The sequence below is a fragment of the Cygnus olor genome, chromosome 7 (assembly GCF_009769625.2).
Source record: "Cygnus olor isolate bCygOlo1 chromosome 7, bCygOlo1.pri.v2, whole genome shotgun sequence".
Classification (NCBI taxonomy): Eukaryota; Metazoa; Chordata; class Aves; order Anseriformes; family Anatidae; genus Cygnus; species Cygnus olor.
Genome location: NC_049175.1, coordinates 2,805,332 through 2,820,191, shown reverse-complemented (window position 1 = coordinate 2,820,191; position 14,860 = coordinate 2,805,332). Strand labels below are relative to the sequence as shown.

Here is a 14,860-nt window from a genome sequence, read left to right as displayed (position 1 = left end):
ATTTGAAGTGTTTGTCCACTAAGAACATTTTAAGACCAACGTAGAATCAGGAAAATTTTGAGGTGCTAGTAGTAATAAGTTATTCTGGAATGGTTTTGGAGTAATATTATAATTTGATGATATTGGTGCTAATCTACAGTAATTTAATTGACTTCACTTGAATTACCTTGCGCTATGTTCACCTATATAACATTAAATTCAGTTGTTTATCTTCTAGTTATCCCAGAAGTCATTTAGAATAGAATAAAATAGTTCACTTGGAAGAGACTTAGAAACATCAAGTCAAGCTCCCTGGCCACTTCAGAGCTAACCAAAAGTTGAAGCATATTATTAAGGACACTATTTAAATGCCACTTGAACATTGACAGGCATAGGGCATCAATTGTCTTGCTAGGAAGCCTATGTTTGGGTGTGTTTGACCACCCCCATTGTAAATAATTTTTTCTAGTGTGTAGCCTGATAATTCCCCTGGCACAGCTTTGTGCCATTCACAAATGTCCTATCAATGGTTACCAGGGAGAAATGTTTGGCATTTAATTTTCACTCTTAGGAAGTTTTGGATGTTTTGTTTTGTGGTATACTTTTTTTTTTATTATTTTTTTAACATCTCTGCTGTAGGAATTCTCAAACTCCAGGCTTCCTACTGTGGAACAAATTTTTACAGAAATTATAGAGGGTATACTCCTTTCCCACTGATAAATTTATAACTTACCTTTGTCACATACAATAGCTTTCCAATAAAAATTGGAAAAATGGTATTGTGGTAGTGCATCATGGAACTTAGCATGTTGCTAATGCTATTAATAACTGCATGTTTCAAAACAAAAGCATTAAGCAGTATGATTCCATTAGGAATAATATAGATGGGAGAATATCTGAACAAACTGGTATGAAATGAACCCTATTGTTCTTTTTAAGTAATTTATATTATTTAGTAGTGATTGGAAAAAATGTTTTCCATAAATAGTATGAGTGGCAAGACTACGCATATTGGCAAAAGAACTGTAAGGCTATAATAAGGACAGGCTTAGGTTCTCTGTTTCTTCAAAATAAATCACAGGAAAGGATCCAGAGTTTATATTACATGCTGATATATATATTTCTTTATCAATAGAGTTAATTTTTGTTACTTCTTTAATTATTACGTATTTTCTTGTACATTTTAGGTGGAGAACTCAGGGGATCCATGGGAAAATTTCCAAAATAATCAACAGCTAACATATTGGGAATGTGTTTATTTACTGATGGTTACAATGTCCACTGTTGGTTATGGAGATGTTTATGCAAAAACAACCCTTGGTCGCCTTTTCATGGTCTTCTTCATCCTTGGAGGATTGGTAAAATAATAATTTTATTACTTATTATTTATTCCTTCTACCTTAAAACTTGACCTTGTATATCTCAGTGTTATAATTGAAGAAATAATAATATCTGGCTTAGTAAATTAAAATTAATTATTAAACTCTTAAATAAGTTTAATGCACACCATATTTTTTCTGTAGATTAATATTTGGCAGAACTTGTCAGTTAGTGGAGTCAGAATTGTTATTATCCCACTTAAATGCATAATGCATGTGAATACATGAAGTGCTTTAGCATTTCCACTTATAAACTTATTCCTAGTTTTTTACTTTCCAGTAACCGAGTGTAGGGCATTTTTTGAGGATGCTGTTGTTACTTAAAGGCACTTTGCGGTTTCAGAAGTCTACCCACCCTTCTGTGTTCCTTCCCAGAATTCCAACAAACACTGTGGCTTTGGACTGCCTTAAAGAGCAGCTTGCCTGATCCTGATGATGGCAAACCACATTCTCTTTAATTTCAAACATCCTTTCATGTCATGTAGCACAATTTTAACTCACAGTTTATCACACAAAGCATGGCCATAACCAGTATCCTTTTATATCAGCAAATTCTGGTGTTCTTTGTCATGTACATACATAGCACCAAAGCTGCTACTTGTCTTGTGTCAACTTTTCTATTATGTATCAATATTAATAATATTATGGGGCCTGTTGAAATGTTTCTCTCTAAAACAGCAAGGTTTATTTTAATATTCACACAGTGCAAGGTAAGTGCTTTACAGATGACTAACAATATATATTAATTCACATACATACACGTGTATTGTTATTTTACTCTTATATATTGATTTCACATATACATACATCTTACAAAGGTGATATGTATATAACTGATGTTATGAATGCCATATATGTCAGACACACAAATACATATATATATGCGTTCCCATCTATGTTTATTGACATATGAAGAGAGAGACCATGCCAACTGGCAGTAGCTCTTCGAAGTATCCAGCCACAAGGAAGATGTTTGTTGGACAAAACATGGCAGAATATTTTTTTTTCTCCTTAAAACCTTTTTTTTTTTTTTTTTTTCCTATCATATGTTATTCCAATCCTTTTAAAAAACATAAACTTTTGTTTTTGTTTTTTTTTTCCTATTTTTTTTTTTGGGGGTGGTGGTGACTGTTTTGTTTCTCAGCAGGGGGTTTGACCCTGACTACATCTTTTTGTCTTTGTTTAAATCCTAATCACAGGGGAACAAGTCTGTCTTTTAAAATAGAAATGCAACCGTTATGGTAATACTTGTTTTTGGTTTTGTTTTTTGCAGTGGAGATGGATAGTTTTTTTCCCCTCCCCTTTACAGGAAGAATTAAACATAACTGTACTTTATGATTAGATAGCAGTTTGAATTCTTTTTGTTCTTGTTTTGTTTTGTTAGCCCATTTTTCCTCTTTTGACCATTTTCTTAATTTATAAAGTATGCACCTTCTCCAAGACCAACTTTTACATTGAACCCTCATGTTTTGTTTGATAAGAACTTTCACATTTTTAAAATTTTCTTTTTAAACACCTTCCCAGGTCTAATTCTTTTGCATTTTCAGATCTTAAAGATATATATCTTCTGAAAATATTCATCATCCCCCTTTCTTTGGCCTCTCTTTTTAGTCTTTTCTTCTATCTCCTATCTTCTTCTTAGGCCATGTTTGCCAGCTACGTCCCTGAAATCATAGAGTTAATAGGAAACCGCAAGAAATATGGTGGTTCCTATAGTGCGGTTAGTGGAAGAAAGTAAGTATCCCAAGAGGCTCTGCTGCCTCTGCTGCAGTAGAACACTCTCTGCATGCCATTTTCTTTTCTTTTTTTTTTTTTTTTGTGTTTTTGTTTCATGCATGTAGGCAATGTTTGCTCGCTACGTGCCAGAAATTGCTGCTCTCATCCTTAATCGGAAGAAATACGGCGGGATTTTTAACTCAACTCGAGGCAGAAAGTAAGTCAAAAAAGACCAGGTGTGGTTGTGTGACTTTGAACAGCCCCTGAAGGTGGTAATAGCTGACTTACAGCTTAAAAGGCTGTATTCCTTGACATCAGATGTTACCACTAGAGAATTGTCACACTATAGAGACCTGGGCTATGCTACGGTACAAGTCACAACATTTTGGCCCTGCTTCAAGAGAACCTGGATACCACTCAGACTACAAAACTCCAGTTTGCTGTTGAGCAAAAGAAGACATTTATGTTGATTAGGTTATTCCATAACTCTGTCAGACAATTAATAGTGCTGTTTCAATAAGAATAATCTTCAATAAGAAATCTTTCAATAAGAAAAATGTTCAAAAAACAGATTCAGATTTCATGCATCAACTATTAACTGCAAATGGATATTGCACAAAATCATAGTTTTAGTATCTATGACGAGGGGTTTTTAAAGTGATTCTCTTCCACTAACCTTGTAAAGTCTATCTTAAGAAGAGAAAGTAGTAGCCTTAGTATCAATGAAGTATGAGAAAAAAATAAAAATAGTATTTTTGGCTTGTAGCAACAGCTGTCTTTTATTAGACCACATTAGTTCATTACATTTCTTTTGAAAGCCTGTTTCTTTACCAAGTTAAAACTAGCTCTTTCTGGCATTCCCAGCATCTAGATCTGATGGTGTATAGCCTTTAATGAACTAGATGTACTTGTAGATATATTATTTTCTTCTTTATATCACCATTAACGTTGCCATCCTCTGTGTCATTACATATCATTATGAAATTCACTGGTAGAGATACATTTGCCCTAAACAACAAGTTATATGAAATCGCTTCCATAGAACAATAGGAAAGATCTCCAAGACACATATCTAATTAATTGTCCCTCTCTGTACTTCAAGCAGATATGATTTTCTCCTTGTTCCTTTCAAATCATCACCTATGCTTCATTTCATAGATGTGTATTGTGGTTAGTAAATTCTTTCTCCTCTTTGTGGAGCAGAAAGACTGCAAATGCCCCACAGAGCTAATTCAAGAGTACTGATTTACATCGCCGGTTAGATAGATCAATTTTTTTTTGTTGTTAGTTATATCTTATAATATTGTTTAACGAATAATAGGCATATAAATGACAACTTCAATAATTTTATTTTTAAGCTACCCTCAAATGTCTAAAGTTGTTTTTTTTTGTTTTTTGTTTTTTTTCCTGGCAAACAGTAATGTTGGAAACTTGCACTGTATTTCTGAAAGAAGTGTCATTAATTTCCCAAAATGTTTATTTGTAACAGAGGCCTACTCATCTTCATACTTGTATTCATACCTATTTTCTCAAGAGAGCTTTTTCAAATGGAGAATTTACATTTTTGGTTTTGAAGCTACAAAAGAGTTATGGCAGATGTAAATATGGCTTTAAAACTATTTTGCATACAGAGTTGTAGTCTCCCCTCTTCTACATTGTCACTAGTACCTAGCATTGCTCAGATATCTCTGAACTTGGACTTGATCTTCAGTCAGAACCCCACATCCTGAAAACCTCAACTCTAGATCGAAGGCTTCGTGATAGCTTTGGGGCATGCTTCATTTTAATTTCTCACCTTTTCTTTTTGTCTTTATATGCACTATCTGTTTGTTTTTAGCTCACTGTCATTAGTGCTTTCTCTGCTGACCTCTACTGCCCATATAACTTGCCAATTGGAACTCAGCTCTGTCATCAACATACAAAATGTTCAATTTACTTTATGCATTGTTTTCTGGTTCAAATGTTAATTACTAAGTAGTTAAAAGAAGTCTTTTGCTCATGTGGGTCTTTCATCAGAGAATCTAAGCTTGGGAACTGCACAGTAAAAAGCTATTAACAATCCCTGTTTGATGTTGCTTTTGCAGTCAGTAGAACAAGATTGATGAAATGTTATGTTTGGCCAAAATTTAAGTTTTCATTTGGAATTCAGTGATGAGAGAATGGATTGTCAGAACCAATACGTTTTCCTTTGCTTGGGATATGGGCATGTGGTAGTAATTAGCAATATAAGGTCTTTAGTTGAACAACCAAGCATAGATTCTGGCAGCAAACATAATGAGAAACTACAGTTGTTCTATTTCTAATGTCAGAAAATTTCCAGATAAAATTAAATGCATGTAGAAAATGAAAGCAGCTAAATTTTGTTGAAAGAGATTGTTTCAACTATAAAAATATTAAATGTGTGTACTTTTAATTCTTTATCCAAAATAGATAAGTACATGGAATCTGCTTTGTAGTATTTATATATATAATGGGTCCTCATGAATTTTGTCTGTGGAATAACATGCTTCTATATGACTATTAAAAATTTAGATGGGTAGTTAAAATTAACATATGATTTCATATCTTTTAAGGATTGCACTGTATGCTTTATTACTACAAGGAGAGTCTTGCTCAAGAATTGTAACTGTTGAACTGGGAGATGGAATGTATGCATGAAAAGTTCTACAGGCTCCACTTCCTAAAGGGAGAACAAAAAAAAAAAAAGAAAACACCAGCAATTTTAATCTCACATTTCGTTTTATTTTTCAGCCAGTAAGGTACCCAAAGGTCTCATAAACTGTATAGGAATAATTTCCCACAATAAAGAAACATACTTCTCTCTCTGTATGCAATTATCACTGGTTAAATCTACTAGATACTAGATAGCTTTGTTACAAAATTCCACAGGGATTTTTTTTTTCATTTGATTTATAATCTCTGCTTAATAATGTATTCCTGTAATGAGACTTCTAAGGTCTCACAGAACGTAAAGTAGGAATATTATTACAGCCTTTGACTGAAGTTTCATCTGTTAAAACAGCAATAGTACTCGCTGTTGCATATTCGGCAAAATGCTTACCAGCATATCTATACAAAATGTGACCAAGATCAAACATACACATTTGATGACAGGCATCATTTGATGATTAATTGTCACAATTGCAACCAAGTGGGGAAAAAAAAAAAAAAAGAAAAAGAAAAAAGTTACTCAAAAGGATAATAATCCTTGAATTTCAGATTTGTAAGCAGTGAGATCTGATAGGTAACGAGATTAGTGTTAAACAGCTGCTTTGCTACTGTGCACAGATCAGTTCATCAGAAGACTCTCTAAAGGTTTTACTGTGTCCTGATACACCAAATCAGATAGTAGAGAAGAAAAAAAGGGCTTTCTAAGTTTAGTTAGTTTAGTTTTACGCAAAACAATTTTTTCTTGCTAGAATCACTGCTAAATAGAAATGACATGGAGACCAGGCTGTAATTACAAAGACAGAAAATATTTTGATATTAAAATAAATAAATAAAAATCTAAGATATCTAAGATGTAACTGTAAAATAAAATTCAGATGTGAGAAGCAATCAGAACTTGAAAAATATTGGTTTTGAACGTTCCTAAGAGGTATCTTACGATAACAATAGAGTAACCTCCTTAATTTTCTAAATAGTTTTCTATGTAGTTTCTGTTATATCACATGAGCCACTACTGCTCACATCAGTCACTACTGCTGTTTCTACTTCCTGTCTCTCCATCCAGTTCTGTGGATTAATTCTGTAGTATATGATTTTACATTTTGTGGAAATAATTTTTGCAAAGCAGATAATGCATGTTATATTCTTTATATTTTAGCCAATGTTTTACTGATATAATAAAATACATTTAGTATTATAGAAAAATACTATTTATTGTAATAGACTGGTAACTACCTGACAGAATTTTTGTGAGACTTAAATGAGTCAAGTTTATGCTTTCTGAAGATGATGAATGCTTTTGAAATACAAAGTAGACAAAAATTTATAATGAAAGTTAAACTCTTATTAATTGCTTCATCACTAAGGATAATGTCATTGCAGTGAAAAATATCTGCAATATTCTATAGGACATAGAATCTTATTAACATAGACATAAAATCTGCTTAATGCAGAAGGTAAGGAAATAAAGTAAATGTTCAGTAAATTAGTGAAAAACTAGTATCATTAATAACTAGTGTTTTTAATAGACAAAATACTGGAGATAAAAGCTAGATGTAACAAGTCGTGGGGTGGAGAAGGAAAAGATGTGATCTATTTATTACAATATTATAAAAGCTCTAGAAAGGTCTAGATTAGACATCAGTTTAGAAAATAATATGTATTTATATATAAAAGCAGGGGAGGTTTTATGATTTTTTTTTTGGTTGGTTAGTTTTGACATTTGTTTTCATCACTAACAAACTGAAATGATATACAGTTTGAATGTTAATGATATTAATATTTGCCATTCTTCTGAATAATTTTGAGACCATTAGCCAGTTTCGTACATGCTATCCACATTTAGCTCTTTTCTCTTTGAGACTTTCAGGATGACTTACTCTTTTCAGGCTCTTTGTTACTTGTCTGTAGAGCTCATGAAATAGTGTTGAAGGGGTCCTTTTTAACTGAAGTATCATAGAGGGATGAAAAGATCATGCTATTATGAATTTCATCGTGCTGGTAGACTATTATTTTTTAGACTAAGAGCAATAAGCTTACAGGTTAGCTCATGCATGCATACATCTGGAAGGATGGAAGAGGCAGTGATCACTTTGGCTTTGGATGCTTTTCAGAAGTGCTCCAGCTAACCTCTTAACTATAGAATTCAAGCTTTAAGTCATACATGAGTGAGGTTTTCTTCAATAAACTTTTGGTTTGGGGATCACTAAAATTTTGCTAATGTGCTTTTTGTGATGTTTGGAACTTACACTTTCAGTCCTAGCCAGAATAGGGCTTTAAAAATAGTCTGTTATTCCTTTTAAGCCGTATATATATAAACACATATTTATTTATTTTTAACCTTCATATTATCCAGGTCTCGTCTGAGATTTGGTTAAAGATTCAGATATGTTTTACATCTGGTAATTTATAATTAACTTTTTGTTCTGAATTTACTCATTTATTTGAGAATCAAGATTGTTCTTAATAAGTTTTTTCATTTTTGTATTCATGTGTTCATATGATCAGACTGGATTTTAATTCTGTGAAGTATTTTCCATTTGAAGGCATTAGCTTTTTGTAAGTTAGCCTGCACAAAGCTCTAGAAAACAGATGGAAACAACATTGGTAAACTGATGGACTGAAAGAGGGTCTGGATAACTTAATGTGTTTGTTGTTGTTTTTTGTTTGTTTGTTTGTCTTTTCCATTATTTCCTCTGCATTTAATTATTACCTTTTAATTTCATGGGCTAAAATGTTTTTCCTTCTGTATGCAATGTTCCTATTAGCTCCAATGAAAACTCTTTATGAGGCAACAACATGGCTTCACATGAATATAGACAGTGAAAGGGAATTTTATTATTATTTGTTGCCCTGATAGTAAGTAAACTAAACTTTGTTAAATTTTCAAAAGATGTTTTAAATGATCTTGACACATTACTCTAATGTTCAAGTTTAAACATTGTATTTTAATGCCATCACAGTTCTTTACTGTATAAGCTATTCAAATCTCCTGTTTCCCTTCTCTCATGATCTGCTCTGCTTCCCAGAGATTTCTTCAGATTTCTGAAGTTTACAAGCCATAAATTAGCAAATCATCAGTATGTCAATGGGAAGAATCATCTGTTAGAGATTCCTTCCAGAAGGAAACATGGGATTCAATAACTAAACTTCACAGAGAAAAATAAAAACTGCGGACAGATAGATATGGTAAACAGAGAGACAAACAGATAATTTAAGTTGACAGACCATCTTGGATTCGTTAGACATTTGAATTTGATTAAAAATTAGAACAATTTTTTTTTTTTTAAGCTTATCCAAATACTTTGGCAAAGGTCCACTTGCAACAGTAATGAGAGTCATAGCTCCAAAGAAAGTGACATTAGATTATATTAAATAATTTGATACAATATGTAAGATACTATTTTCCAGTGGGATGAGACTGTAGTAAGAGAATGTGACATGGATTGCATTATGATCCCCAGGGGTGTCTCTATTTCCCATCTGCTAGCCATTCTTCTAATCCCACTTTTTCAAATGAAGTCTCACTAGTGATAAAGAAAATCTGATGAGTGTTAAATAGACTGACAGATAGAACTAATAGGACAGACTTTTCCCCTCATTTTTGCATACTTATTAAACTATATCCATTCTTGTGAAAGCAAGAAGGGAAGTGTGGGAAGTGATATATAACAATATTATGACTTTTTTTTTTTTTAAGAGTCTTCCAGGTCTCAAATCACGTTCAGATCCTGAACAATTTTATACTTCTAGTTAAAAGTGTAAAAAAATTCAACTTTCCTTCTCTCTGCCTAAACTTTGAAAAAGCTTTTTTGGTTAGGCATCAAAGTAGCAGTTGTTGCTGTCCAAATTTTGTCCCAAGAAAGACTGACTCTGTTCTATAAATTCGCTGATTTACCATGTTCCACAAAATATATAAGCCATGATTTTCAGTGTGGACATTCCACGAAAGGGAACATGTTATGCCAGAACTGGTGAATTAATCAGCAAGTTTTAAGGAATTATGACTTCTTTGTTTCCTCTCAGGTGCTCTTGCAGAAAATCAGTCATGACACTTTGGGGTGATTTCAGTGGAAAGAAATGCACTGGCTCTGGTCGTGAATGAAATACTCAAAAAATTTAAAGCCTTTGCTACCTTCTGCATTGTCTATAAAGGCTTATTGAGCATTCAAAAAAACCCATAAGGCAACTTTGAAGAAGAATAATGGTGGAAGCATAACAATTAATTCAGAAGAAAATATAATGAATTTCATAAATAATAACAGGGTGTGTCTGGTGTCTGATAACCTGCTGCACAAAATAGTACAAGGAAGCCTAGGGTTTTGTGTGATTATAGCAGCAGATTAAAGTTTGTTTGCAGGTGAGATGATAACAGTGGAGGTATGGTTTACTCCTGTGTTGCACTACAAGTTTTCTAGTATGGACCTCTTGTATATGCAGTAACATTTAACAGTTTTAACTGCTTCTTTTTATACTAAATTATGCACTAATTTCTCATGGTGATGCAGCTGTGTTGTGTCTAATGTTGTGGTATTTTTATGAAAGTAGAAGTACTGTAGATAGGGATGATAGTACCATCAAGACTGAATGAAAGAATGAGTCTTCGTCCTTTAAATTGGTGGAAGCCTCTTATCTAATCCAGACCCCAGCAGAAACAAATTACTGTATTTTCTTATTATTATCGCAGTTTCATAGGCATGCATCAAGCTAAGAATATTAACTTTTCTTTCTTAACTTGCTTTATAGACAAGTGTTGCACAAGTTCTTAGATCATAATAATGTAAGGTAATTTCATTTAACTGTACCTGAGCAAGGAAGCTGAAATAAAGAAGCTCACAGTGAATCACTTAGGAGAACATGCTATTGCAAACAGACTTAGATGCACACTGTATATGTATATAGTGTATATGTAATATGCAGTTTAAACAAAGGAGTGTGCCATTTATCCAGGAATAAAGTCACTGAAATGCACTCTATAAGCCTCTTCTCCAGTACAAATCTCACTTTGGTGGGCATGAAATATTTGAGAACCTACATAACAGAATTCTTCTGTATTATTTCTATGTGGTTCAGAAAAACACTTTCTAGCATTTAAGTGTTGCCAGTGACATACCACCAATATTCATTGAGCAAGACTGAAACCTGAATATATATGTGTGGTTGCTGCAGTTTTGTAGCTGTCATAATTCACAACTAATCAGGGTCTTGTATGTGGCTGTACATTTGTTGTGCCCATTAACAAGTTTGAGTTTAAGAAATTGAAATGATTTCTTCTTGGTTCTTAATACATATATTGATCACACAGTAAAATCATGTCTGCATCAGAGGTAACGTTTAAATGAGTGACATTAATGATTTTCCGTTTATTTTAATCTGATGTATGATCCACTGACCTATATAGTATAGTCTATACTGAATGTATATCTTGCACTTTTGAGTGTTTTCTGATATTAACTAATTCCTTTTTCTTCATGCATAATGTATGAAAGAATCTGAAGAGTGCAGAACCTGTTGGAAAGAATAGATAATTTCTATGAGAGAATAGAGAGTTTACAGATGGTGTTGTGGTTTAACCCAGCTGACAGCTAAGCACCACACAGCCGTTCGCTCACCTTTCCTCCCCAGTGGGATGGGGGAGAGAATCAGAAAAAAGTAAAAGCTTGTAGGTTAAGATAAAGACAGATTTTTTTTTTTAAATATATATATTTTTATTTTGTCCAGAAGTGTCCACTCCAGGTGGATGGTTCTCAGTATTTGCTTTTGTCATATATGTAATAGTCAAGATTTGTTATTGTTGTTTGTTTGTTTTTTTATGGTTAAAATATTGTAATATATTATTCTGGCTATTTGAAAGTCTCACTGTACACATTGGCTACAGCCAATATTAGCAGTAAGTGGTCCTTAGAGCTTCATCAAGTCTTCTGTAAAGAAAGAGAAAAACATCAAATCATGGTTGTACATCACCTATTACTCTATCTGTATTAGTCTGAGAGAGGAGTTTATATTAAAATAAGGCATGTGTTTAACTGACTAATAAGGGGAGAGACACAAGCACAAGTGTAGAATTATCACTTAATTGAACTGAATTAATAGTATCTTAATATTGGGGTAAATCATAAAAGCACAAGCAGCTAGCAATGTGTTATACATTAGTATATTTAAAGAATGCTGATCTAACAGATAAACAAGAAGATCATATCTACAGAATCTGTTGACATTTATTGACTTCTGTTAGGAAGACAAAGTGACTGAGACCTGTCCTTTGTTGATAAAAAAAACACTTAGACTTTAGAAGGACATGTTGATTTCAACCACAACAGTCTGCTACTGGTATGCAAAAAAAGAATTGAGATGGTTGATAGTTGAAGGTATGATCAGAAAACTAAGCAGAAAGATGATAAAGATATCTGAGCACATGTTTTTGATATAAATATTATAGTTTTATAGAGACATCTAGATCAATATGTGCCATATTTTGTTACTTGACAAGTGAACACCGTGTATTCAACTGAATGCTGAACAGAATTTTCTATTTATTATCTTTGATTTATTATGACAGACTAGTTAAAGTGAGTTTTTTCAAGTTCTTTATACTTGTTCCAATAAAATGGATATAATTTCTTTCAAAATAAACAGGCAAAAGATTTACATTTTGTATTGTGTCCTCTGAAGGAAGAACCACGTAAAGAACCTTTTTGAAGAATCGTGTTCACAGTGGATCTGTTTTCATTTACAGTGCTATTTACATGGATTAAGCATATGTTCTCAATTATCTCATGTTGGAATTCTAGATGTTTTAGCTTTTGCTTGTTTCATTTTTTCTTCCTGAAACTATTTGTATTTGTGGTGGGTAGGGACCTTATATCAGCAATATTGTTTAGTTTATAAGGAGTTATTGCATTTTTAGATGATGTTTCATTGTCAGTACTTGAGAAGAAAAAAATAAGGTACTGTAGAGAATTTCAGCTGGGTAGAATAATTTTTTTATATAAGTGTACTCTTCTTCTGTATTTGGTAATTAATGACCATTAGGAAGATGGATATGGGAGAAGAATGGATTAGTCAGACACATTGTTTGACAACATATATCCCCTGATAGGCTTTGTATTCTCTGTAAAATATGATTTTTGCAACATTACAATTGTGTAGTATGGATTTCCATTCTTATATTAACCAAATTTTGCCTCTGATGCAGTTGCACTGACAACTGTTACTTTACAGAAGTAGTAGTCCTCCTGAATACTTATCAGCAATGAAAATGTCTAAAATCATGACGTTTGGTTTTCAATATTATAGGGAAAATCCTAAATTTCATTTTTAAATAACAAAAAGAAAATAATAATTTAGATGAATGCTGTATTACTTCTGAGGATTTTCATAAACAAAACCTAAATGCAGAGTTAGACATTTCAGTTGAACCAAAGTTATTAATACAGTATTTTCCTACCAAGCACCTCCAGCTGCAAGCAAAAGATATCCAATATATTGGCTTTACTTTACCTCATGGTACATGCAAAAACTGGGTGGTGCATGGAAAGGGAATGCTTATTGGCACAAAGAGAGGAAGCTATAAATCTTCAGATCATACACAGGACAGATTGGAGCAATATAAACTCTCTTAGTTTTCTAAGATAATGTGCTGAATAACTCTCTCTGGGCAAATAGGAAATCTGTTTTCAATTTCTTCTACTTCTAAGCAAAAATATAATTTATGGTAAAAGGAGATTTCTTTGTGGGAGTTTCCAACCAAAAATTAATGTTAGTCTCTCATCAGAAAACATTGTTTGAAAACCAGGACGGTTTTTTGTTACAATCACTGCTCAGGATGCTGTCTTGCACTATATAAGAACAGCAAAGACAGGAAGAAAGGATAATGCCTAAATAACCCAAAATCAGAGTGCAAAAATGAACACATGGTGCAGATGCCTTCTGACACTTCCAAAATAATCAGTCCTGATGCTCAAATGCAAGTGTATTTGACAGCCAAATGTTTTATTTTCACTGAATCAGATTGGTATGAAACCGTACTGAATGAGAATCATAGCAAGAGTGAATTATTGTTCCAAATGCAGCTGCTTTTAGGGGGAGGGTTTTGGAGTAGAAGACCTCTGGAGGTCTTTTCCAACCTCATTTATCCTGTAATCTTGCAATCCTATGAAAATTTCTTCTGTAATAGATTAACTTGGGCTACAAACTCTGTCTGTTCTGCAGTTTTTCTCATTGGTTAGTCCATATTTTCAAAATGTGGAATTTAATGATGAAAAAAAAAAAAAAAAAACCCACAAAGGTATTGAACATCTTTTCAGAATCTGAACTTTCTTGAAAAATTCTAGTTACAATGATGTATTGGATTCATTAATGCATGGACATTCATCCATTTGGTAGGGTGGGAATCTTAGTGCTTGAAATCATATCTTGCCCTATATTAAAGGCTATTATCCTCTGATCAGACTGTATGCGCAATAATACACGCACACGCAGTGCCAGCAACTCAGGTGATTTGATCCCTTAGGGAAACTGCGGAAAGGTGCTTCTCAGAATGGGAATGCAGGCATGGTTTTATGCAGCACAGAGGCTGCTGGAAACTTTGCCAAGCTCTAAAGATCCCAGAAGAAACCTCTGGGACCCTTTGCACCAAAAAGGTATGAACTAATATATTTTGTCTTGTTTTCTGATATTGTGCTTACTACATCATAACACAGTAAAGCTTGAAGTTAGGGATGTTGTGCTTTTAAGTGCTTACAGTCTGAGAAGCATGCAGTGCTTTGTATACTTCCTGCACCAAAATCTTAGGTTAAGATTGAGCTAAATCTTGTTGAATCCAAAGCTGACACTCCAGATAGCTAGTTTAACAATAAAAGTTCATAGTTTGGAGTCCTATGTTAAATATCTCATATCAACGTGTATTCTTTTCCTGTCAAAAGGAATGAAAAATATAAGTTTTTTATGGTTACTATGTCTAAAATTATATCTGAGGCCTGGTGATGTCACTGAGAACTCGTGCAGGAGGAGTGTTTGAGATTATCATATTTCTAAATAAGCCTTTAAAACTGTCCTATGCTGTTTATAGTGGTAGTAGTAGAAAAATACCATAAAGTGTGCTGGACTGGTATAATACT

The 14,860-nt window shown here is 33.2% G+C and overlaps 1 protein-coding gene across 50 annotated transcripts in view; it reads left to right on the top strand.

Moving 5' to 3' along the window:
• Positions 1–14,860, top strand: part of KCNMA1 (potassium calcium-activated channel subfamily M alpha 1) — a 481,181-nt gene that overhangs the window by 319,822 nt on the left and 146,499 nt on the right. For all 50 annotated transcript variants that reach the window (XM_040562756.1, XM_040562749.1, XM_040562748.1 and 47 more), the window contains 2 exons: positions 1,167–1,337; positions 3,001–3,092. In XM_040562756.1, the coding sequence (XP_040418690.1) occupies positions 1,167–1,337; positions 3,001–3,092 (263 nt within the window). The remainder of the gene's footprint in view (positions 1–1,166; positions 1,338–3,000; positions 3,093–14,860) is intronic.